The sequence below is a fragment of the Alligator mississippiensis genome, chromosome 14, assembly GCF_030867095.1.
Source record: "Alligator mississippiensis isolate rAllMis1 chromosome 14, rAllMis1, whole genome shotgun sequence".
Taxonomy (NCBI): Eukaryota; Metazoa; Chordata; order Crocodylia; family Alligatoridae; genus Alligator; species Alligator mississippiensis.
In genome coordinates this window covers 31236875-31261329 of record NC_081837.1, presented here as the reverse complement: position 1 = coordinate 31261329, position 24455 = coordinate 31236875, and the positions used below count along the sequence as shown (strand labels likewise).

The window sequence follows — 24455 nt, the reverse complement described above, 5'->3', positions numbered from 1 at the left end:
GAAAGAGTGCTGGGGTCAGATGACCCCAGCCAGATGCCTATCCAGCCTTCTCTTAAAGACCCCAAGGTAGGGGAGAGCACCACCTCCCTTGGAAGCTCATTCCAAATTTTGGCCACCCTTACTATGAATTTTTTCTTGATATCTAGCCTAAATCTGCTCTCTGTCAGTTTGTGACCATTGTTCCTTGTTACCCCAAGAGGCGCCCTGGTGAACACAGCATCTCTGATCCCTTGCTGCATCCCCCTAATGAATTTGTAGGCGGCCACAAGATCATCTCCCAGCCTCTCTTGCGGAGGCTGAAGAGGTCCAGGTCCCTCAGTCTCCCCTCAGAGGGCTTGTCCTATAAGCCCCTAACCATACGAGTGGCCCTCCTCTGGACCCTCTCGCATCTATCAACATCCTTCTTGAAGTACGGCACCCAAAACTGGATGCAGTACTCCAACTGTGGCCTGACCAATGCTGCATAGAGGGGAAGTATCACCTCCTTGGCTCTATTCGTCATGCATCTCCTGATGCATGATAAAGTACAGTTAGCTTTGCTGATGATTTCGTCACATTGACGACTCGTGTTCACCTTGGAGTCCACTATGACTCTGAGATCCCTTTCTACTTCTGTGCTGCTGAGACGGTCACTTCCCAGCCAGTAGGTGTGCTGGATATGTTTGCACCCTAGGCGCAGCACTCTGCACTTGTCCTTGTTGTACTGCGTCCTATTGTGTACTGCCCACTTTTCTAACCTGTCCAGGTCTGCCTGCAATCGTTCCCTACCCTCCAGAGTGTGCACTTCACCCCACAATTTAGTATCGTCCACAAATTTGGACAGAGTACACTTCACACCCACATCCAAGTCACTGATGAAGATATTGAGGAGCACAGCTCCAAGGACCGAACCCTGCAGGACCCCACTACCCACATCCTTCCAGGTTGATACCGACCCGTCTACTACCACTCTCTGGGTGTAACCACTAAGTCAATTTGTCACCCACCAGATCATGTAAACATCTATATCACAGCCTCTTAATTTATTTATGAGAATAGGATGAGATACCGTACTGAAGGCCTTGCTAAAGTCCAAGAAAATGACATCCACCTCTACTCCTAAGTCCACTCCTGGGACTCCATCTACATGCTGGTGTCTGTAAGGAGCTGCTGAGATGGATCTGAAGTGCAAGTGCTCCTAGATCCTTCTGCTCCTGTGCACTCATCTGTGCCCCTCCTAGAGCCTGCATGGCAAGCTGGGGTCAGCGAGGCCAGCTCCAAATGTGCCCCAGGCTACTGAGTGTGTTGCAGATGGGCCAGTCCCAAGGTCACCAGATCCCAACCAGAAGGATCTTGAACCAATGGCCGCTTCCCTCCCCCTGCTTCTTTAGGTGGGAAGTTCCAGGATCCCATTCACGACCATGCACATTAACTCTGTCCTTCGCATGGATGTGAACTGGCATGTCTGTATGTGTCCCTGTGGGGGTGTGCACATGCCGATGTCAGGGTGTACATGTCACTGTGATGAAGTGCATGAGTACTCTGTCCACAAGTGTGTACTTATGTGAAAGGACATTGCTTTGGAGCCCTGTGTGTGGTAGAAGCATGTCCACGTCATGTACATCTGTGTGGCTATGCATGGCTACCTTTTTCTGTGAACATGCCAGTGAGCGGGGTGTAACCTGTTGTCCTCCCCCATCAGCAGTGTCTGAGCTCCTGCAAGTGCCAGTCACCACCCACCACTGCCAGGGTCTTCCATCTCCCTTCTCCCGCAGCCTCCTCTTTGCACATCCCAAAAGGGAAACCTAATTGCAGCACTCACAGGTCCAATTGCTGACGTTGGCAGCTGATGCCCAATAGGGTCCAGCTGCGGAGACAACCTCCAGCAAGTACTCATGTCCTGGGGCCAGATCTTCAAAGGTGAAGTTGTGGGCATCTTTCCCAAGAGAGGTCCTTGTAACCATGGTGCCTGATCCCGCGTGGCACAGGATTAGCGTGTAGCTGTTTTGGCTCCCTGCCACTGCTCCCCATGATGCGCTCAGCCTGTCAGGGTGCCCCTCATTCACCAGGTGCACAGCTGGTGGGGCCAGAGGACCTAAGGGGGGAAGCCAGCACTTCAGGATGCAACACCTCCAGCTATGAAACACTCTGCAGCCTGGCCAGAGCACAGGTGCTGGGAAAGGCCTGGGCACAGCTGCCTTGGGTTGTGGGCAGCAGGCCCAGCAGCACCAGCTGTGTTGGTGCAGCAGAGGGACGGCAGTACCAGACGATGCTGAAAGTCATGGCACTCCCTGGCACTGTGCTTGCAGCCAGCTCCCCTGCTGGGACTCTGCCATCCATCCCACTCCTTCCTACGCTCTCCATCCACCAGACAGGCCATCCCCCTGGCTCCCCTCTTCAGTGGCTACTCTTGGAGGTGCCCAAGGTATGAGAGATATGACCACACCACATGGTTTAGCAGGGACTGAGCTGGATCTAGGGGTGTGTGAATGAAACATGTGGGAGGGGAATCCAGCTGGCTGGGATCAGAACGGCCTGACTGCTGGCTTGGGAGAGGGATTACCATGTCTGGCTCCCTGTGGGGGGTGGAGTGCCCCATCCTGCACTCAGAAATGCTCCCAGCAGGACTGGCATCCCTTGTGTCCTGAATGCAGGTGGACAGACAGGGTAGGCGTGGCAGGAAGGATGGGAACTAGGATGCTTGTCCATGGAGGGACACAGATGCCTAGTGGGACACGGCTCTGCAAGATGGGTCTCCCTAAGCCAAGCCAAAGGGGGCCCTTACCACCAGGACGGGCAGCTGCAGCAGAGGGTGGTACTCACGTGTCCAGTGGGTGAGGTTGGGGGCAATGGCATGATAAGGCCCCGCTGCAGCGCTCACTCTCATGCTGTAACAGGTGCCTGGGCTCAGGCTCCAGAAGGTGTGGTTCCTTGCATCCCAGCCAAGTGAGACCCGGCTGGCAAGGCTGCCAGAGGAGGTCTCATACAGCTCCACGGTGTAGCCCTCACCTCCCTGCTCTGCCCCTGTCCAGGAGGCCTGCAGGGTGAAAGCAGAGGGGCTGGCCAAGGTGAGGTTAGCAGGGGCCAGGGGGTCTAGAAAACAAGGACAAAAGGGGAAACGCATTCAATCCTGGCTGGTAGAAGATCAGGTTTCTGCCATAGTTTAACAGGCAACCAGAGCATCTGGCCAGCTTCTTGCCAGCCCCTCTGCTGCAGCACATGGGTGTTTGCCTGAGAACAGCAAGCAGCAAGGGCACTAGAGAGGGCTGGTGCTGGGCATGGGACAGCTCTAAGAGGACACTGGTGCATGCAGCACTGAGGCCAGCAATCCTGTGGCCTGAAGCAGGGGCAGGAGATAGCCTGCCAGGGACCTCTGAACCTGTGTAGAAGAAATCAGCATGGGATGGAGTTGGCTCCCAGGATAGCAGAGGCAGAGGCCTAGAATGCCGGAGGTGCTGGGCAAAGGTAGGCAAAGGAGCCAGTCTCTGGAGGTCAGAAGGGAACAGGGACAGGTTGGGGCTGTTCCCCAGGGTAGAGGGCAACAGGGGTGATGGGTTATCGTTGGGGACTCTTTCCATGCTCCTTGTACTCACAGGTCCATTGGGTGATGTTAGGAGAGGAGGATTCATATGGGCCTTTGACAGCAGTGACCTGCACAGCGAACTTGCTTCCCGCAGCCAAGTGTGTCCAGGTGATGTTCTCGGCACCAGGCCCCAAAGACTGAGTTCGCTCTGTGGTCTGGGATGCCAGGCTGTATAGAATAACCCTGTAGTAGTCCCGGCCCCCAGGAGGCTCAGCCCAGGCAGCATGCAGCACTGAGGAGCTGCCTGCATTGGTGAGGCTCACGTTCATCGGAGCAGCAGGAACTGCAGGAGAAAGGCAGAGGTGAAAGGAGTCAGAGCAAGGGGAACAGCAAGGGAAAGCAAAGTCCTACTGCTGGCCTGGAGCACATGGAGCTGCTGCTGAGGCAGGGCTGCTACCCCTGTAAAGCCCAACAGCAACAGGTCAGGAAGTGAAGAAGGGGCCTGTGTCCAACTGAAGGTGCAGGTTGACTGCAGGAAGCAGAAAGCCACTGTCCCATGGAAGTCAGACCAGGATCCCAGCTCTCTACATGTGAGGTACCAGGGTCTTTGGTAATTTCAGGTCTCCTCTGAAACATGGCACTTGTGGCAGGATGGTGCTGGCACATCACCTGCACCTCCCCCCCTCTCTCTTGCCATTATGGTGCTCCAGGCAGTTCTCCCATCAAACCCCAACTGACCCTGCTTGGCCTTGGAGACCTGGGAGATCACAGCCAGAGCACTCACCTGTGCAGCCAGTGATGTTCTGGAGGTCAGAGCTGTAGGCTCCGGCCACTGCCCAGAGTTCAACGTGGTAGCAAGATCCTGGTGCTAGCCCCACCACGGTGACACTGGTGCTATTCTTCCCTGCAGCCACACGTCTCCTTGCAGCCGAGGAGCCCTCGTCAGACACGTTCACCAGGTATCCATCTCTCTGCCCAGCAGGAGCTTCCCAGTGCACAGCCAGAGCCGAGGTGCTGCCACCATTGGTTACCAGTGGGTGGAGCGGCATCAGTGGGGCTAGGAGGGAGAAATGGCACCCTCATGTTAGCGGTGATAGACTGGAGGATGCTGTGGGAGGAGAGGGCCTGCCTGGAGCTCACGCAGCAGCACCAGCTCCCTGCATCCTCAGTTCACCCTGAAGGAAGAAGCAGGTCATTCTCCAGATCTCAGCTCTTGCCTCTCTTTCAAGGTGCTGCACGGTAATGACACACAGGCAGCCTGAGCCCTTGTTCTCCAGGGTGCTGGTACACATCTGATGGGGGTGAGGGCAGGGAGGACCAGGGCTCCCAGTCTGCAGAATAGCACTCCCCACTCCCTCCCACCCACACTGTGGTTGTGGGCTGCCATCACTTCAGCTCCTGGATCTCAGCCCAGCGAGTCCCTGAGCCCTCGGTGCACAGCTGCTGTTTCACCCTGCTTCAGAGACTGCCGCGCCATGATGCACAACTTGCCACCAGGCGGCACTCGTGGGGCGCAAAGCTGAGGCTGCCCTGAGCCCTGCATTCAGGGTGAATGGGAACTCAGGAGCACTTCATTTGTCCACCCAAACTCCCTGCAAGGTTGGGATCAGAGTCTGGGCTAAGACCCTTGGGTTTCTGCCCTGCTTCAGGCCTATAAAGAAGGGCAGCCTGAGCCTGCCTGCCTTGGGGAAGGAAGAGAGGCATAACAGGGTGCTTGCACACCCTGGGCAGTGGAGGTAGTAGGACAGGTGCTGCAGCAGCTGCTATTTTTGTTCCCCTCCCAAGCCGTTGCTGAGGCTGCTACTAGGGAGTAACCTCAGTGGTGCTGAGCAGGAGTCCCGTACCTGTGTAGCCGATGGCTGTCTGGGAAGAGGTGCGGTGGGGTCCGGCCTGAGAGATGATCTCCACACGATACCGTGCCCCGGGCACAAGACCATCCAGATCCACATGGGTGACACCGCGTGGCACAGACACATTCCTGATGATGGACAGCGATTCATCGGCATAGAGCTGCACCCAGTGGTCTCTGCCCCCACCTGACTCCATCCAGCTCACATGCAGCTCCTGGGGGCTCTGGCCTTGGCTTACACTCACATTAGCCAGTGACAAAGGGTCTAGGGTGGGGTGAAGCCAGAGAGATGTGTTAGAATAGGATGGGGAAGGAACCAACCAGTCCCTCGACACAACTCAAACACCGATAAGTCCTCAGCTATAAATAGACCCGTTCCTATCCTCTGCACACGCCTCAGATATAAGGGTCAGGAACCATCAGCTGGCAACAGCAGTAGGCTACAAAGCATTTACTGAAGCAGATGCTAGATGGGGACACAGAGCACCCTTTACCAGCGTTTCACTAGCTAGTGAAGACAGAGCATGTGTTGGTATAACACTCCAAGGCACCACACGTCTCTCCAGTACAGGACATGGCTGGTGCTGTTACAGAGTCCACCAGCACAGAGACAGGCCCAGACTGTGGGGATTGCCTGCACCTCACAGCTAGGCAGATCCCACGGCCTTTCCTCTTGTGACCTCTGCACTCTTTTCCTGCTTACAATGGTGTAAGCCTGTGTTCAAACCTGAATTTCTCAATTCCAGCTGTAGCTCTAGCTCCACACGTGGAGGGCCCTCAAAGCTCCTCCAGGGCATGGAAGCCAATTTAGGGCCTAAACCCAGAGGCTTCCATCAAGACCTGATTCCCATGTGCTGAATACTCACAGCTCCCAGGGAATGTCCCCACAGCTGAGTGCTTTGGCATAGCAGCCTTTATGCTGTTGCAAACCCTGCCAGCACAGTGTCTCTGGTACCACAGGCAACATCAGTTAACAATCTGCAGGTTCCCTGCAGGTTGGAACAAGAGTTGTAGGGGACATGATTTGCAGGGTGACTTCAGGAAGTTTCCAGGAAGTGCCATGTGCTCGGGGAATTTCACAAGAGCACTGAGCACACAGTGCACCTCATGGCTGTGAGCAGCAGCTCTGAATACAGTGCACTTAAAATAAAGATCCAAGTTGTTGGAGTCCAAATGGAGTCCCTTTATTATTGCACAGAGCCCTGTGCATAAAACAATCAGGATCCCTGTCCTGCTGCCCCCATAGGCTGTGGCCATACTCACATGTCCACTCGGTTGCAGGCTGTGATGAGGCGCTGTAAGGCCCTGCCAGTGCTGTCACCTCTAGGAAATACTGAGTTCCAGGAAGAAGCCCTAGGAAAGTGAAGTTCTGGGTGTCCGGCCCAACTGAGATGTTCCTTTGCACTGGGTGCTCCCTGCTGTACAGCTGGAGTAGGAACTGGTCCCTGTCACCAGAAGCCTTGTCCCAAAAGGCAGAGAGACCGAAGGAATGTTTTTTAGTGGTCAGAGTCACGCCAGATGGAGCCAAAGGGTCTGAAAGGAAAGAGATGTCTAAGTAGCCGTGGGACACAGAGAACAAGCAGCAGAGGAGCGAGCGGGGCTGATGCATGTCACTACTGAGACAAGAAAGGAGGGGCTTGTACTTTGGGCACAGGCTGGTGGAGTCAGGAGATGTAGGGCTTATTCCCATTTCCACTACGATATGAGCACAAGTGTGCTACCCAGCCTTGCTGTGCCCTGGTTTCGCCATCTGTAAAATGGGAAGGTGAATTAATTGGTATGGGAGGTATCCAGATATTACAGTGATGGGCTCCATAGGGAAGCTTAGTAAAAGATCAAAGGTGGTTTCCATTCTAAAATGCTCATGTGGAGGGAGGAGGCTGAGGTTTCAGCCACAGAAGGGCGTAAGCATCTCCAATCTTGGCAAGCTGCATTGATCTCAGACAGCCTAATCTGCTAAACCCTGCAACTCTTGTGCCAGAAATAAAACATTCTTGGGTCAAGCCTCCCACTGGGACCAAACAGTCATGCATAGCCTCAAAACCATATCGTTCCAGGAACCAGCAATGGCACTGCCTCTTATTAGGTTTTGGCAATATTTACTGCCAGGAGCCTGGATCTCCTATAACTCTTTCTGGGAGTTCCTTGCATTGAAAGCATGGAGAGCACCACGTGCCAAAGGCATGCAGGACATGGCACATACCCTGCAGGGGCATAGGCAGGACCACCATAGGTCACTGCTTGGTGGTATGTGAAACAGCCAGTCTGACAAGGCTAGTCACCTCCCAATGGCAAGAAAATCCACAAAGGCCAGTGGGGACATGTCTTTCCAGTGAAACAGACCCATAGGATGATGTCAGTGGGTGGGAGAGACTCTAGCCACATGGAGAGGAGCACTAAGCACACATCAACACAAACTGCTACAGGACCTAGAAAAACTTAGCCTGAGTGGGTTTCAGAGGAGAACAACACCCTGGATCTCACTGAAACCTTGGCAAGCGGAGTGTAAAATGCTGCCATCTGCAGGGATGGGCACTCATTTTGCACAGAAGTCAACGTTACACAAGAGGCCAGAGGGAAGAGAGTCAAATAACTGTCAGAGGTTAAGTTTAGCCTTGGTTTAACTGCACAATACTTCATGTGATTCTAAACTGCTTACACCAAGCCTGAATTTGGCCGTCACAGTCATCAATTTTCCTCCTTCATCCTCACAGCATCCATCTGTGCACATCACCGTCCGCCTTCCTGCCCATCTTCACACATCCAACCACCAGGCACCTTGAAGTGCCCATCACTGTAGCATGATATTTAACCACTGGACTGTGACATTTCTATGTGGGCAGAGCAAGGTGAACAGATAACACCTGGCTGGGAGACACTATTCTGAGCTCTGTGGATGTCACATACTCACATGTCCAGTCCATGGCTGTGCACATGGGGGATTTGTAAGGTCCAGCCACAGCAGTCATCTCCAGGGTGTACTGAAGCCCAGGGCTCAGCCCCTCAAAGGTGATATTAGTCCAGCTTTTCTCCAGGGACACATTTCTGATCTGTACCTGAGACTTGGTCTCAAAAAGGACACCTCTGTAGTGAATGATACTGACAGCAGGAGCTCCTTTCCAGGAGGCGTACAATGAGGTGCTGTGTCCACGGTTGCTGAGGCTCAGCTCTTCTGGTGGCAATGGATCTGGGAGAGGAAAGGGACTTGAGTCACAGTCAAAGCTGCAGCCAGGCATTAGAAATGGAGTGGACCTGTGCTGTGGTCTGAGACATGCCAGGCTCAGACCACCCTCCACAGTGAACTCCGCTCCCACAATGGAGGCCAGGGCCTTGGAGAACAGAGAACCCCTCCTGATAACCTCAAGACAAACACGTCCCACCCATGAGGCCTGCTGTCACTGCCAACCCTTCAGGAACAGTATCATGCTGCTGTTCAGATGCAGTACAGAGTCCCTTGTGCTGAAGCATTAAGAGCAAATCCCTGGTAGATGGGATGCAGGTTGGATGGACCAACACTGAGCTGGTTGGCAGGTGATGGGAAATGACTGAAAGCAACCTCTGGCGTAACCCAGTACAGGAGGAAAAAGTGTTGGCCAAGGTGCATATGCAGCCAGATCCAGTACCACAAAAGGATCTGAAACAACAGCAGGAGGCTGGATGCCCAGCTAGATGGCTCCACAGTCTGGCTGGATGTGCTTTTCTGGTTATGCTGACCCATCACTTAACGTGCTTCACAAATGTCATAGTTCTTCTGATCTCTCTGCTGTTCTGTTCAGCAAAGAAAACATCTGGGATATCACAACCACTGATCTGCAACACCCAAAGGGAGGCTGGGGAGATGGGAAGCACTAGGCACTTGTGTATGTCTGTGGCCTCTTGCTAAGGATGTCTCCAGCCCTGTTAGCCCCATAAGCACATGGGCAAAAGCACTCACATGTCCAATTGGCGATCCGCAGGGGTGGAGAGGCATGCAGCCCAGCTATCGTCCTGATCACAAGGGTGTACTGGGTCCCTGGGCTCAGCCCCTCGTAGGTAAGGTTGGTGATGCTTCTCTGTACAGAACTGCTCAACACCAGTACATGAGGCTCCATGGTGTATAGCTCTACCTTATATCCTGATCCAGTAGCCTCCTCCCAACAAGCGTGCAGGGTAGAGGGGCTTCCCTGGCTGGAGAGGCTTGCACCAGGTGGTGCTACAGGTTCTGCAAGGCATAAAGAGCCGGGCATTGTAGTTGCACATGCAGGAGGGCACCCAGGGTGCTCTCAACACAAGGAATACTGGCATGGTCCTCCCCACATGCATTCCAGGGGGATGAGGCAGCCCCTCAGCATTGCATTCTGGGACTGAATCGAGAGGAACCAGAGTAGATCCCCTTGCCCTTGAATGGAAACCATGTGGCCAGGGTGGTCCCTGCCCACATCAAACTCTGGGACACAAAGGGCAGCCTCTTCTTGCACATGAGCCCCTGTCACTCAGTTAAAGGGCATTCAGTGCTGGGGGAAGGGCAATGCTGGAAGATGGACAGTCTCATCCATCCTGGCTAATGGGGATTGAAAAAGGCTGTCTTCCTGGCCCATTCAGTCCCATGCAGGGTGCCCATCAGGTTTGTGCTAGGCAAAACCTGGCCATGGAGTGTAAGGCTGCTGCTTCACCTGGCATGGGGCTGCGAGCCAGGCCCCAGGTTCTGGTTTGCCTTTGGGACCTGGAGCCAGGTCAGATGTTTAAGACCCAGGCATACACCAGCACTCTGGTCTCACACCCTCATTCCTTCACGGTCACCAAGTGGCCATGCCAGTACCAACAATGTGCCCAGGCAAGCTGTGTGCCCAGTGCTGAGGGGGGCACAGCCCGCACGCAATTTCTCCAGCACCTTTTGTTTCTGGCCTTCCCACCCCGGGTTCATATGCGGGTGAGGTTTAGCCACAGTGACCTGAAAACCATCCCTGTATGTGGTCTCTCTAATGGCTCAGCCCTTCAGCAGTGAGTCTTCCTGTCCCTCCAGTGCCTGTTAGCTGGGTGTGCCAGCCTGGTGGACTCAGGCTTACTTACGTGTCCAGGTGGCTGCACTCTGGGAAGATGCTCTGTAAGGGCCAGCCATTGCTGTCACCTGCACGGTGTACTGCGTCCCAGGGCTCAGACTGTGAAATGTGATGCGAGTGCTGTCTCCTCCCACAGACACATTCCTGGTGGGGGTTTTACTCTCGTCCTGCTGCAAGGTCACCAGATAAAAGTCTCTGTTCCCAGCTGGGGAGCTCCACTGAGCTTGCAAGGAGCCATTGTCCCCACCACTGCTCAAGGACACATTGGTTGGGCTTAGTGGGCCTGGAAGAGAGAACAGGTGGGGAAGGAGGTTGGTGCATGTCACCTTATATCCATAGGTGACTGAAAAAATACCTAAGACTGCCCCATCATCAACCACTCACGCTCCCCCAGAACCCATCTTCACTTCTGGGAGAGTGCTTCATGCTAATATCATGAACTGTGATTGCAGTGGGTAGCATCCCCCATGCAGCCCTGCCACTTTATCTCTAACAAGGCCCACACTCCTTGTACAAAGAGAGTTCCTTGAGAACAGACCAACACATGAATCAAATAGTCAAATGAGCACAGACTTTACCACCCCACTCAAATACACAAAGGCTGAGGCAGGGTTGCTCTCTACCCCATATGCTATTAGGCTGCTTTCAGCCTAGTTTTAAATGTCCTAAATGGTGATGCTGTCTCTCCTGCCTGTGGGAGACAATCTGCTCACTGGCAGGACATCATTCTTATATTCTCCCTGCTTTCATTTCACTGTGTTCATTAATATTGCTGAGACTGGCCCAAATCAAACTTTCCAGTGTGAATGTTCCCCTTGAATGTATTTGGTATTGTGCAACATGTTGTTCTCTCATGGGACATAAGCTGTAGGCAGCAGCAGCCAGTGTAGTCACAGGCTCTCTAGAGCAGTAACCAGACTGGCTGGCGACATGCACGGCTTCTGAAGGGAACCGGAACACAAGAAACAGCTGCACTTCACCAAGATGCAGTCAACTGAGCAGTCTGCTGACCAGACTCAGCAGAATAGCAATGGTATCAGCACAAAGCCTCCGAGTTCAGAATGTGCACCCACACCCAAAACCCAAAGGCACAAGCAAACAGCCAATATACCAGGCCAGCCAACCCCTTAGGGCAGCATAGCTCCTGTGCTTGTAGTATTTAACCTCTGGACCTTAATTCTGCAGCTCACAACTGCCTCTAACTGTTTACTGTTCTCTGGAGAAGGTCACAGCCCCCTGCATGTTTGGCATGAATGGACCAAGAACGCTCTGTTCACTATCTGCCTTCACTCCTGCTGGCTCAGAAGACCCTGGTGCCTGACTGCTGCCAGGACTATTATGGACTATTCACAGCAAGAAAGAATGAGTGAAAAACATATTCCTAACTCAACCAGGAAGCCTGACAGTGATTAGCACAGAGGAGACCTGGGTTCAATCCTCTGCCACAGGCTTCTCTGTGATACTGGGCAAGTCACATTGTTTCTCTGTGCCTTGGTTTCCCCAAATGTAGTTCTCTGTGTCCCAGGAGTGCATATGGACCAGTAACATAGATAAATCAGAGGCCAGGAATCATGCTGGGCAACCTGCACCGGCTTTGCTGCTTGGGGCCTGATTGTAAATGTTAAAAGACTGGCAGACATGCTGCAAGTCGAGGCCTTTCTGTGTGGATATAGCCATGGGGTTCTCAACCACTTTAGACTCAAGGCACCCCTCATAGATTCATAGATGTTAGGGCTGGAAGGGATCTCAATAGATCATTGAGTCCACCCCCTGCATAGGCAGGAAAGAGTGCTGGGTTTAGATGACCCCAGCTAGATGCCTATCTAACCTCCTCTTGAAGACCCCCAGGGTAGGGAAGAGCACCACCTCCCCCTTGGGAGCCCGTTCCAGACCTTGGCCACTCTAACTGTGAAGAAGCTCTTCCTAATGTCCAGTCTAAATCTGCTCTCTGTTATCTTATAGCCATTATTTCTTGTGACCCCCGAGGGCGCCTTGGTGAGTACAGCCTCACCGATTCCCCTCTGCGCCCCCATGATGAACTTATAGGCAGCCACAAGGTCGCCTCTCAACCTTCTCTTGCGGAGGCTGAAGAGGTCCAGGTCCTCGTTAGGCTCAAGGCACCTCTCAGAAAATGCCAGCTCTTAACTCACTAACTTTTTGACTACAGAAGAGTAATAGAGAGATTCTTTTGCTGCAAAATACTCAGAAAGACCACAGCAGGTCAGAAATCTCTTGGTCTATCTTGTGACCCACGTTTGTACACCTAACAATGCTAATATCGCACGACATCCCATGGCACCCTTTAAAGGACTTCCAGGCACCCCAAGGTGCCAGAGCACCCTGGTTGAGAATAACTGATGTAGCCTGACCATAACTTCAAACAGGTGAGCATATGACTCTTTTTGAGCAAGAGGGGAATGACTGACCTCTGTGGAGCACCCTTTGCATTTTCTATGGGCAGTGCCTCCTGGGTCCAGGCAACTTCACTTGCATTACTCGGAGGCGGGGTTTTTTTGTTTTCCAGTGTCTGGCCTTGTGGGGTCCTGCTTGGTGAGGGGGTTCTTACCCACACCCCAATACAAATAATAACAATGAGGACCTTGCCTCAGCTCAGCAGCTTCCATCATCACCCAAACAGTATCCCTTATGTGTGGGGATTATGGGTGTCCCACAGTACCCCCACCCCGGAGGTCACTATGAGAAAGTACAGTGGGGCAGGAGAAGCAAATTGTCTGGGAACTATAAGGATCATAGCCAGCATTCACACAGCTGTCACTGACTCCCAACCAGGAAGATACAAGTTGTACATAGGAACAGCAGCCAGTAGCTGAAGGTGGAGCTCATTTGGCCTGAAATCAAGCCTAAGGGTGCTTTCTGCCAAATCACAGCATGTGCCACAGGCTCAGAGCCTGGGGAATCTCTGCTGGCTGCTGAGCTAACAGGGCTTTGCTGTCCTGTGCTGCTAGAATGGGAGAGGCAGGTGGGGAACCCACTTCTGATGAGACCCAGGGGCCAAAGGGACTGGCCAGTGCTGCAGGACGCCAACGCACCGAAGCTGAGCTGCCAGTGCCCCCACACACAGACAACTGGCCCCACTGCTAGTAACAAGGTCCAAACATGGTGCACACAGGCGGGCAGCAGGGGCAGCCTCGTCCCAGTGTGAGAGGTCAGCCAGCATAGGGTAGCCGGCACCTGCAGGGACAGCCAGAAAACTCCGCTGCTTGAGGTCAGTGGGCTCCTGACCACTGTGGCACAGACGTTTTGTGTCAGGGCCTCCCTGCTACTTTGATCACACACAACCCAGGGGGAGGCTACTGGCTGCCATGGGACCAGCTCCACTTTGCCCTGGGCAAGATTCAATGTGGACACTGGACATTCACCCATTCACCCAGGGAAGCCCCACTTCTGAGTATGAAATTCCTTCCTGTACTTCACCCTGTCCACTGGCTCCTGTTGTGGGGCTGGGGTCCCAATCAGGCCTGACATTTGTCCTGAGAGCAGGAAGTGCTGCCAAGGTGACTTCAAAATGTGTTGCATCTCCCTTAGGCTTTCGCCTTTCCTGGTCCAGAATGTCCCACTTAGCTAGGAGCAGCTGCTGCCCACGTCACAGAAGTTTTCCTAGAAAGCTTCCCCTCCCACATAGGCTCAGCCTCTCATGCCTCCTCATCACTCAGCAGCAAACCCTACGCTTGGCAGTGCAGGGAAGAGGGTGGTAACCGTCAAGGGCCACACGCCAGAATCAACGAGAGAAGAGAAAGTCAAGGGATTGCTGCCTGTCAAGAGTGTCACAGGGAGGGTAGAGGCAGGGGTGGACGAGGGTGGTGGCTGAAGGGAAGCAGTCCATGTCCCCATGCAGATGTGGGGCTGCTGCTGCAGCCTGGGAGAGGAGGCTCCAGTTTCTTGCCCAGTTCTGTCCATTAAGAAGGCAGATGCTGGGGTTGTCTGTGCAGCTCAGCAGTGTTATTATGCACAAGGCCAACACAGAAGAGCTGCACTTACACTACTCTGCAGGCAGTGCTACTCACAGGCACGGCCGCGGAGCTGGGAGATTCAGTCAAGGATCCAGGTGCCACTGGGGAAGCTGGGAGCACCCGTCTGGCCTCTGGGCCTGCTCTAGCTTGAGGAGAAGGAGGCACTAGATCCTGTTCTGGCTTCATGAAGGCTAAGGCTGGCTAATCCATAGGGGGAGAGAGAAGACAGCTGGGATTTCCTTGTTTCTCTTTCCTACTATAACCTTGCAGGGACACAATACATAGCTTCCCCAGCCAAAGGAACCCACTGAAGAGCCTGATCTCTGCTAAGCAATCCCCATGCTCATTTCCCTTCACCATCAAGTTTGATGGAGAATGGGGGGAATGGGCCACCTCTGGCTGCACCCAACCATATTTCTGGGGCTTGGTTTGAAATCCCTTGCCCTCAATCACTAACCCCCACAGAGTCACAAATCAGAAGTCAGAACCCCCAAGTTCATGAGAGGTTTTAAATGATCTCTCACTACCTGCTGGCCTGAGCCCCTAGATGCCATGGCTCCAGGCTTTTCCTTATAAGAACCAATGCCTGACTTTTATTGTAAATGGAAAGTATCTCCTGAGTGCAGGAGTAACCCTGCACAACTGTCATGAGACTGGCAGTACCTCCCTCTGACTCCAGAGCCTTGAAAATAGCACGGGTATTCACAGCCTACGGCCCCACAACTCTGTCCCATTGCCCCTGGAGAGCTGTACTTACATGTCCAGGCTGTGGCATTGGGTCCTGATGCCATGTAGGTTCCAGCCGTGGCACTCACCGCCAGGTGATACTCGGTGCCAGGGTCCAGGTGCTGGAAGGTGTAGTTGGTGAGGCCTCTCTTGGTGGATATGGCCTTGCTCACTTTTGAGGAGAGGAGGCTGTGAAGCTTGAGGTGCAGCCAGGCAGCTCCCCCAGCACTGGTCCAGGAGGCAAAGAGGCTGGTGCTGGAGCCCAGGTTCTGGAGCCTCAGTTCTTCTGGGGCAGAGGGTGCTGAGGGGACAACAGGAGCTGAGTAGATTCATTTCTGGCAGCACCACAAACGCACATGCACAGGTCCACCTACTACCCCCACTCCCAGCTCCCAGGGCTAAAAGAAAGCCCTCTGCCAGCCCAAGCTCCCTTATATGTGGCACAGCCAGCCCCCACCACAGCACAGCGACATGCTGGCACTCCAGCCCTGGCGCACCCAGGCTCTGAGCTGCAGCCCCCATGCTCCCTTACCTGTCCACTGGTGGAGGCTGGTGCTGGCCTGGCTAGCTCCGGCTAGCGTGGTGATCTTCAGGGCATACTCACTGCCAGCCAGCAGCCCCTCAAACAGGAACGTGGAGACATCTGCGAGGACAGACTCATTGCGCACAGCCACCTGGGAATCAAGGTGATAGAGGACGAGCCGGTAGCCATCCTTTTTGCCGGAGGCATCCACCCAGGAGGCATGCAGGGCTGAGGTGCTCCCACGGTTGCTCAGGCTCACGTTGTGTACAGGTGATGGGCCTGGACCAGACACAACACAGACAGGTCTGCTGGCAGCCATGCTTCCCCTGCCCCTTTCACACTACCTGGGAGCCAGCAAAGTGTGAAAATGTTCCTTGTCACATCCCCCAACTAGATCAACCCACCTCAGTCTGCTAGACCCCTTGCCAGAGCCACTGGCCCCGATCTTCCCACCTGTCCTGCTGAACACCCAAACAGATCCATCTGCCCACACTCTCTCAGATCCCCCAACCTGGGTCTCTTGTTTAGATCCCTCTGCCGTATCACGCCCCCCCGGTCCAGAACTCCCCACAGGATCCCTTGGTTGGATTGCTGTCAGATCCATTCTTTCTCAGCTCAGTCTCTGAATTACAGCCTGGCACAGAAAAGCTTTTGAAGGGATCTCCTTGTATCTAACCCTAAGGCACAGTGGTAACTATCTAATGGGCTCTGCTCTAGCATTATGTATGGACCACCCTTCCTACCCTACTGCGTGGGGCTTTTCCTGCCCCTCTAGCCTTTGCACTTTTCCCGGCCATGGTTTTGGGGTAGCCCAGGGCTGACTCCCCCTGGCACTACGTCAACCCCCACTGGGGAGGGGCAGGGCTAGAACCTTTTCTTGGACGCACCATGATGAAGCCTGTCCCCTGCCTGGTGCAGCAGGGCGCAGGGGGGTGACCCTGCCTCCCCACACCACTGCACAGCCCCCTCTAGCTCAGAGAGGGCAGGTTCCACTAAGATTCACCCTCATGTAACTCCTGCCCTTTGCATCACTGCTGAACCCCTCAGTTGATGCCCTGGGAAGCTCTTACTTGTCTGTCCAGTCACCACCTCTCTGACTGCTGCACAAGTTAGAGCAGCAGTGACCTCAGCACGATAGCGCGTCCCTGGAACGAGCCCTTGGAACTGGAAGCTGGTGGCGTTGGGTCCAGCTGATCCATTCTGCAGCAGCAAGTCCGGGTCCAGCGTGTAGAGGGCCAGGGAGTAGCCCAGAGCGTCCCCCTCTGGTTCATCCCAGGACAGGAAGAGAGAGTCCGAGCGGCCCTGGTCACTGACACTCACATTTAGGAGGGTCCCTGCAGAATCAAAGCCAACAGTGCTGAGCAGGACCTGAGTGGTTGAGGGGCGTGAGCCACTCCCATCCCAAGTGCTCCAGCTGCTTGGAAGAAAGCTCTTAGCCTTCACCAGTGCCAGGATCTCAGGAGCTCCCTGCCCGCATGAACACAAGACCCCTTCTCACCCGGATGCTAGCAGAGACCATTCACTACGGAGTGTCACTTGGCTAAACCACTGTGCTACCCCAGACCATCCCACGTGCCACTGCTCCATGTTGACACCAGACTCCTTCTGCTTTGTCTCACTGGCTTCATGCACCCAGTCCAACCCAAGCTGAGAAACACTCTCCTTGACAGTCCCAGACTCCTACAAGTCCATTCACACCTCTTGGACTTGAATAAAGGATTTGTGTGACTCCAAATCTAGACCCTAGGGGCTTTCATCCATCTTACAGAACCACTGCCATGGTGAGCTGAACTGCCCCTCACTTCAGGGCTTTCAGAGGCCAGAAGCTGACATCGTTTAAGTGCTCTGAAAGGCTGTTTGTGTCCTAGGACAGAAATAGTGAGGTTTCCTGCCTTCAGGAAACTCTACAAGCTGCTGTGCTTCCTACAGGTCAGTGCCTTGCAGCTGACCCCTAGGCACAGTCTAGAATAGTCTGGCTATTAATAGTTTGGGCTTTGGGTCAGGAGTGAGGGACAGAGAGGTATGCCAGATCTTGGGGCTAGGTAGCAACATGGGGAGAGGGGCCAGGAGTGAGAGGCATGGCTAGAACAAGGAAAACTCAGAGCTGGAATAGTAAACCAGAGGGACTGCAGGTCAGGCATGAGAGGCATCACTTTGTGAGGACTGAGGAGTGAAACTGCAGAGAGCAGGAAGAGATTGTAGTTATGGCAAAGTTGTGTGCATGGGTGTTGGGAGCTAGTTGCCCAAGGCAGATCATTCAAGGCCCTGCTGGGAGACACAAGATGCCATGAACAGGGGCTGGGTGTCTGAAGCAATGAATACTCTCACTGCTCATTGCTCCAGACTTCCCCAGAGCCTCCCTGGAGTACTCATGGCAAAAGAGAGCTCATCCCAGCTCTTCCAGGAGAGACGGCCTGTGCACAGGGGAAGGTGTAGAGAGCTGCTGGGACCAAGCCCCTCCAGCTCAGGGTGGGGATGGCAGAAGCCGGGAGGCAGCAAGCCATGGTTGCACAACCCAACGCTGGGGTGCGTCCTTGCTGCCCAGACTTGTTGGAGTGGCGTTACCAGCATGCGGTGCCTGCAGGGCAGACTTGTAGCAACAAAGCTGGCTATAGATTGGGGCTTGGTCCATCATAGCCTTCCCTGCTCTGGCTAGCAGCGGCACCATTAAGGCAAATAATCCAGCTGCAAAGTCAGGAGAATCTGGCACTCATTCCATCCCCTTGTTCAGCACAGATCAACACCAGCCACATGGCACTGGGATCTCTTCTCCCCAGAAGACTAGGCAGACTTGCTTCAATGGGCAATGTAGCAAGAGACACCCCCCGGTTGGCCTGCTGAGGCATCCAGGGTTTCAGCTCCTCAGTTCTGCCTTTTGTTCGGAGTTCATTTCTGGTTTTTCCCTTAAGCGGAAACCCAGAGGAGAGGAGGAGGAAAAAGAGGAAGAGCAGGGTGGGGGAGAGGGAGAGTACTGCCAAACCACAGTGCATCCCTGGAGCAGATTGTGACTGACTCCTCCCTGCGGAGCTACACAGAGAGAAAACTTCTGGACGTTTTTATGCAGGGCTCAGCTGCGTGGAGGTGCTTTCCTGCGGGGTAGGGAATGCCCCACACACAAGGGTGCAAGCTGCATAGCATTTCTCCCAGAGCACAGCACGGCAGGAAGACTGTACCCCCAGGAAACTCCACGAACTGCTGTGTTTCCTGCAGGTCAATGCCTTGCAGCTGACCCCCAGGCCCAGTCTAGACCAAGGGCCCCCAGCCCTTGCTACAGAGCCAGGGCACTGTCTGGCACAGTCCACAGCTGGGCAGCCCATGGCTGGAATGTAATTACCATCCCGGCCTTCACAAGGGACGCAGTTGTTCAGGAGGAAGACATCCTTAATTGTCAGGGAGTTTATCGTTCTGCCTCCCTCACTAAAAACAAATGAGAAATCCCAATCCCTACCCCCACTGAGACAAATGCTATCTGCAGCTGCTGAGCCCCCTGGTAAGTTTTGTGCCTAGGGGAAGTTCAGGAAAAATCCCAGGGGAATGCTCCTTAAGACAGCCTGACACTTGCTTTTTATAATATTTGGGGGTGGGGAAAGACTAATATTAATCAGCTTAATTATTTCCAAAAACTCTTCAAAGGGCACTTTTCATTCAGATAACCCTCTTGGGGATGAAGGTGTCACCCAGGCACGTGTCCATGGACAGATCCCTGCCCTGGGTGGAAGGCAGAGGAGCAGCCGGCTGGCACATGAGTATGGCCTTCAGTTAAGGTCCCAAGTTAGCAAAAGTTCAGCTCACAACCAAAGATTGAGAACCAAGCACCTAGCTAGCTGTGGAGCCGCATCTTTTCAGGGCTCTCTTAGCTGTGTGTGGCCCTTCAACGCGTATGGGGGTGTCCTCAAAAACAGCAGAATCACCTGGTGGGACAAGACTCCAGGTGTCAGCATCCTGTGGGTTTGGGAGCCTCAGCCATGCTTAAACTGACTATTTAAAAAGGCACAGTCCTCCGGTGCTATGCATGTTTGCTGCTGGATACAAGCACATCCTGATCCCTGGATCTGTGCCTCAAGGATGGGAATTAGTCCTGGACTCTCAAAGCAGCTGAGGGGAATTCGGTAGGAACTGGAATCCCTGCCTGCCTCTCCCCGCCTGGAGGAACAGACAACGAGGCTGTTGCTGGTACGTGCTCTGGGACATGACAGTGGGGACTAACACTTCCATCTTGTAGTGTAGGAGGGGACGGTGCAGTGTATGAGGGTTGGGCCCTATCCCAGCAGACTGCTCCGATTCACTAAGCCAGGGCTTTGCTTTGCGGCATAGCTGGAACCAGCAGCGCTAGGGCAGCACTCAGCTAAAGCCCTCTCTGCACTGCGGAGACTGGAAACCATGCAGGAACTAGGGGAAAGGACTGGCACTGAGCTAAAATTGCAGGGCAGGCGTGGAGGACATCTTGCTGGTGGCCTCGCCTGTCTGGAGGTCTGCCCAAGAGCCAGCTTTTCGTTACTCTGCTCTCTGCTCCATGCAGCTGCAGCCCCTGTCCGATGAACTAACAGGATACAGATGCAACCAGCAACATCTCTGCCTAACTCTGCAGTGACCCAGGCCTCTCATCCCTACTGGTTTCACTGGGCGCTGCCTAGTCTGGATTGCTCATTCCTCTGAGCCCTGTTCCCCCTCCACGCACTGTGACTGCAGCAGCGCAATAGGTTGGTCCCCCTCAGGGTAACCACAAGCTTTAAATGCATTAGACTCGAGTCTGGTCTCAGCTGGAGCAGCAGGTACTTTCTGCCAAGGGGGCTCCAGGTCCCTTCCTCCCAGCACATGCAGCAAGGGGGTTATTTAAGCCCTGTCACCACATTTAAAGGAAAGGCAACACTGCCATTCCTGAGGCTTTGCAGACAAAAGCCACATGATGAAGTATAGGGTGGGGATCCTTTCAGAGCCCCAACTCTGAGACCTGGTGACTCCTATGGTCAATGCCCCATAGCCTGAAGGAGGCACAGTTTCTCCCATCTTTCTATAACAGGGAAGAGGGAGGTGCAGTGCCAGAAAATCCAATTCCATCGTCACCATTCAATGCTCCATGGCAAGAAAGGAGCCAGAACCCAGATCCTCCTGCACTAAAAAGCCCAATTTCTTGACCTGAGGGACAATTTTATTAACTACTAACAAAGCAATGTTAGTTCTAGGGCCAGCCAATAAGGGCAGGGGTGATCCCTACACTGCCTCTTTCATTATGACACTTATTTCATAGGGGTGCAGTCAGGATACTCTCTGATTGCATCAAATTTCAAATAGGCTCTAATTTGTTATTGCTGGGCATGTCTACATGTGCATTAATGCATCATAATTATGGTGCATTAAGTTTAGTACCTGTAATAACAGGTACTAACTTAATGGCATCGTAATTGGAGCTACTGCGCTGTAGCGCCAGTGCAGGTTTTTTAGGTGACACTGTGCATTAGTGCATTAGTATGGCTTTTGCTGTGATATGCTAATGCGCAGTAGAGTTAACCTACTGCGCTTCTGCGCTTCTAGGGTCTTGTGTAGATGCATCCACTAAGATCCCAGCTCCTGTTGCAGCTCAAAGATACCGGGCACCCTTAAATCCCAGCATTAGGAGAAAACCCCCTACTCACCACTCTTGCTAGGCATTGCTTCAACCTCTGCAGGCCCCTCTGAGGCTGTCTCATTGCATCTGTCAACCTGTGGAATTGGAGTCACTGAATGAGACCCAAGACTCTTACCCAAGAGGAGGTAAAGAGGGGACTCAGTCACAGTCCCCACATATGGAAGACTTTTAGGCAGAGTTGTAACACGGCAGCGGCACGTATGGGGCAGCAGCAGTGCCTGGGTGCCGGTGCTGAGTGTGGCCAGCCAACACAAGCGGTGGTCATTGTCACCCCCCCAGCTCACACCACCAGTTTGGCACTTGGAGATGCTGCCCTGATCACCCTGCCTTAGTTATGCTACCAGATTTGGGTAGCAGAATACTCTTTCATGAGGACGTAATGAGATGTCATGACAGAAAGCTGAATCCAAACAACTAACTTCAAGTTAGAAAAAGCATAGGCACGCAGTTTAATGGAGAAGTGTGGGGTGGAGTCTCCATCTCTTGGTATGGTTAAATCCAGAATGGGTCTCTTTATAAAAGCTCTGCTCTAGCTCCGCCAGAAGTTATTGGGTTTGATACAGTACCCCTGAGTGAGGTCCCCTGTGCTGCCAGGTCAGAGTGGATGGTGGTAACAACCCTTCCACCCTAACATCTATAAACCTGTTGTGCTCCAGCCCTGTATCCCACATGGAAGTGTCTTGCACCATCATTAAAACTGGTGGCAGCTAAGGAACTGTGAGAGGCAGATGCTCCATCCTGAGTGCAGGTGTGGCTATGCCTGGGACACAGTCACAACAGGGAGCAGTCCAGTGTGCAGCTGGGATCTACACTGCATCCTTCAATAGCATCCCACAACCATGCTAAGTATGTGGACTGCCCAAGCCTTTCACACAAGACCTGGACCATCTGGGACTGAAGACAGGGAGGAGGGAATACTAGTTTGGATGGAGGTTTGGATCTGTAGTGTAGAAGGGATTGGAGAAATCCCACATGGCAATTTTGGGCAGAAAATCAGATAGCAACTGGGCAGGCAACAGAGGCTAGTTGTCCTGAGGCTCACAAGACAGGCCGTGGTCCCTGCTGGAATCGATTTCCCCTCAGTGACTTCCAACAAACCAACTCCCTTTGAAGGGAAATCACCCTCCTTCCATGATGTCAGTGATCAGTGCTGGATTGGCTACCTGGCAACTCCTCTTTAGCAGAAGGACAGCCTAAAAATCAGTCCAGCTGCTTTCTGAAGAGAAGGAAGGCAGGTTGCAAATATAGAGCTGGACCCCAAGAGGTGTGGAGCCCCTTGCACTCCCAACCCCAGGGACGGGTGCTTGCACGTCTCAGGTGCACTCCTTCAGCAGCTGGACTGGAGACACCCTGGAGCAAATGCTCTTGGGGAGAGCCCGATTTCCTCAACTTTAAGGGAAGTAGCTCTGCTCCGTCCGCTCCCCCCAACAGGCTACAGAGAAAAAGTCATCTTTGTTGAGTTACTTCCCTCTCCACTCTGCCTGACTCATTCCTGGACCCTCCACCCACTGCAAAGCTGGCAGAGGACGGGGGCAAAGGGCTCCCAAGCAGCACAACCTCCTGTGAACAGCAAACAGAGGATTCCCCAAGCCAAGAGCTGAACAGCCATAGCAGCAGTTAACAGACTCTGATTGCAGGCTCCAGGGCGAGAGGGCACTGGGGAGGGAGAGGAGGAAAAGAGCCAGCTGGTAATCGCAAACGTCGCTAATTTGGTGCAGCTGTGCAGCTGGAAAAGCAGCTCAGAAGAATGCTGTCATTCCTCAGCGGGGTAGGAGTATGTAAGTCTGTTACAGCCAGGAAACCTGAAGCCAGCGTCCCGCACAGAGAAACTGGTTTAAGAGACAAGAGCTTACCTTTGCCTGGGTACCTGGGAGCCAGGATGGCCACAAGATGGGCAGCAACAGCAGCAGCAGCTCCATCGAGAGCCTGGAGGTTCTGCAGAGAAGAGGAACAGCAAGTTTGTGGCCCTCCTAGATGCAATCCTCCCTGGCCAGCTCTGTTCCCTGTGGCAGGTCAGGGCTACCTATCCTATGCCCTCCAAGCTGGCATGGGGTGGACTGGAATTGGTGGGGCTACATTCTTGATGCCTTCCTGCAGCAGATAAATCAAGAGCCAGTAGCCCTTAGGCAGGGATAGCGCGTGCTTGCCTGGGGTAGGAGAGTTTGGAAGTGCTTTAATGTATGTGCGTGCGTGCGTGCGTGTTTGTTTGTGAAAGGGGGGGGGAGAGGGAGAAAAGACAGGGGGAGGAGGAGAGGAAGAGAGAAAGAATGAGTTCTTCAGTAAGTGTGTTTCCTTGTGTGCATTTCTTGGTGTCCTGTTTGTAAATCTGTGATTGTTCCTCAGAACATGTGCATCTGTGGTTTTTTTTGCCTGCGTGGATCTGCCTCTAATGTCCCTGTTTGTGTGCGTTCCTGTAGATGCTTGTGTGTGTGTGTGTATGTATATGTATGTGTGTTTGCCTTGGGTCAAATTCTCAGCATCTGTTAGCCTTGCTTGCCAGTGTTTCTGTGCATGTGTGTTTGCGCTCGCGGTCACTACGTGTGCCTTGTCTACGTGGGTCTGCTTTGCAGTGTGTGAGAGCTTTGCCTGCCAGTGTTTCTCCTAGGGGCGTGCTTGCCTCTGCTGTGGGTGTGCCCCTGTGGACGTGCCTTGTCTGTGAGAGTGTGTGCGCGCTGGTGGCTGTGCGTTCCTGTGGGTAGGTCTCTAGGATGCTGAAGCCCTTTCTGGCCACAAGAATGAGCTCTGCTGAGTTGCCGGAACTGGTGCAGTGATGGGAGGGGATGGCCCGTGGCTCTCAGCTGGATGGGAACACAGGCTGGGAGTGTCTGAACCAGCAGCCAGCAGGAGGTGGGTCGAAGCCTCAGGCCAGCCGTGTTTGTGTACAACAGCTGGGCCTTCCCCAAGTACCACTCCAATCCTTTTCCTTTGCCCGAACTGCTGCTCTGCTTTCTGCTCCCTGCCCTATTTGCTACTCTTTTCCATGCTCCCTCCCTGATTTACCGCCTGCCACATGTGGTACCTGCCTGTGCTACCTGTGGCACATGTGCAGCAGGTTGGCCACCTCTGGTGTACAGGAATACCTGGGGGTATTTGTGTGCACACCTCTTTCCACATGTCTTCTGAAGTGTTTGAGGTACACGTGTCTTTCTGTGTTGTGCATGAGGTTGTTTCTGAAAGGTGTTGGTGTGTGAAGTGAGTGTACATGGTGTGTGTACAAGG

The 24455-nt window shown here is 53.6% G+C and overlaps 1 protein-coding gene across 1 annotated transcript in view; it reads right to left on the bottom strand.

Moving 5' to 3' along the window:
- LOC102569305 (receptor-type tyrosine-protein phosphatase V) overlaps positions 1 to 24002 on the bottom strand; it is a 56454-nt gene extending 32452 nt beyond the window's left edge. The window contains exons 1-14 of the mRNA XM_014609398.3: positions 23090 to 24002; positions 21244 to 21310; positions 16681 to 16944; positions 15620 to 15889; positions 15119 to 15388; positions 10401 to 10673; positions 9286 to 9552; positions 8263 to 8538; positions 6615 to 6884; positions 5347 to 5616; positions 4287 to 4559; positions 3573 to 3845; positions 2803 to 3072; positions 1802 to 2074 (exon numbers count right to left, since the gene is read on the bottom strand). Of these exons, the coding sequence (XP_014464884.2) occupies positions 1802 to 2074; positions 2803 to 3072; positions 3573 to 3845; positions 4287 to 4559; positions 5347 to 5616; positions 6615 to 6884; positions 8263 to 8538; positions 9286 to 9552; positions 10401 to 10673; positions 15119 to 15388; positions 15620 to 15889; positions 16681 to 16944; positions 21244 to 21310; positions 23090 to 23155 (3382 nt within the window). The 5' untranslated portion in view covers positions 23156 to 24002. The remainder of the gene's footprint in view (positions 1 to 1801; positions 2075 to 2802; positions 3073 to 3572; positions 3846 to 4286; positions 4560 to 5346; positions 5617 to 6614; positions 6885 to 8262; positions 8539 to 9285; positions 9553 to 10400; positions 10674 to 15118; positions 15389 to 15619; positions 15890 to 16680; positions 16945 to 21243; positions 21311 to 23089) is intronic.
- Positions 24003 to 24455: the final 453 nt, after the last annotated feature.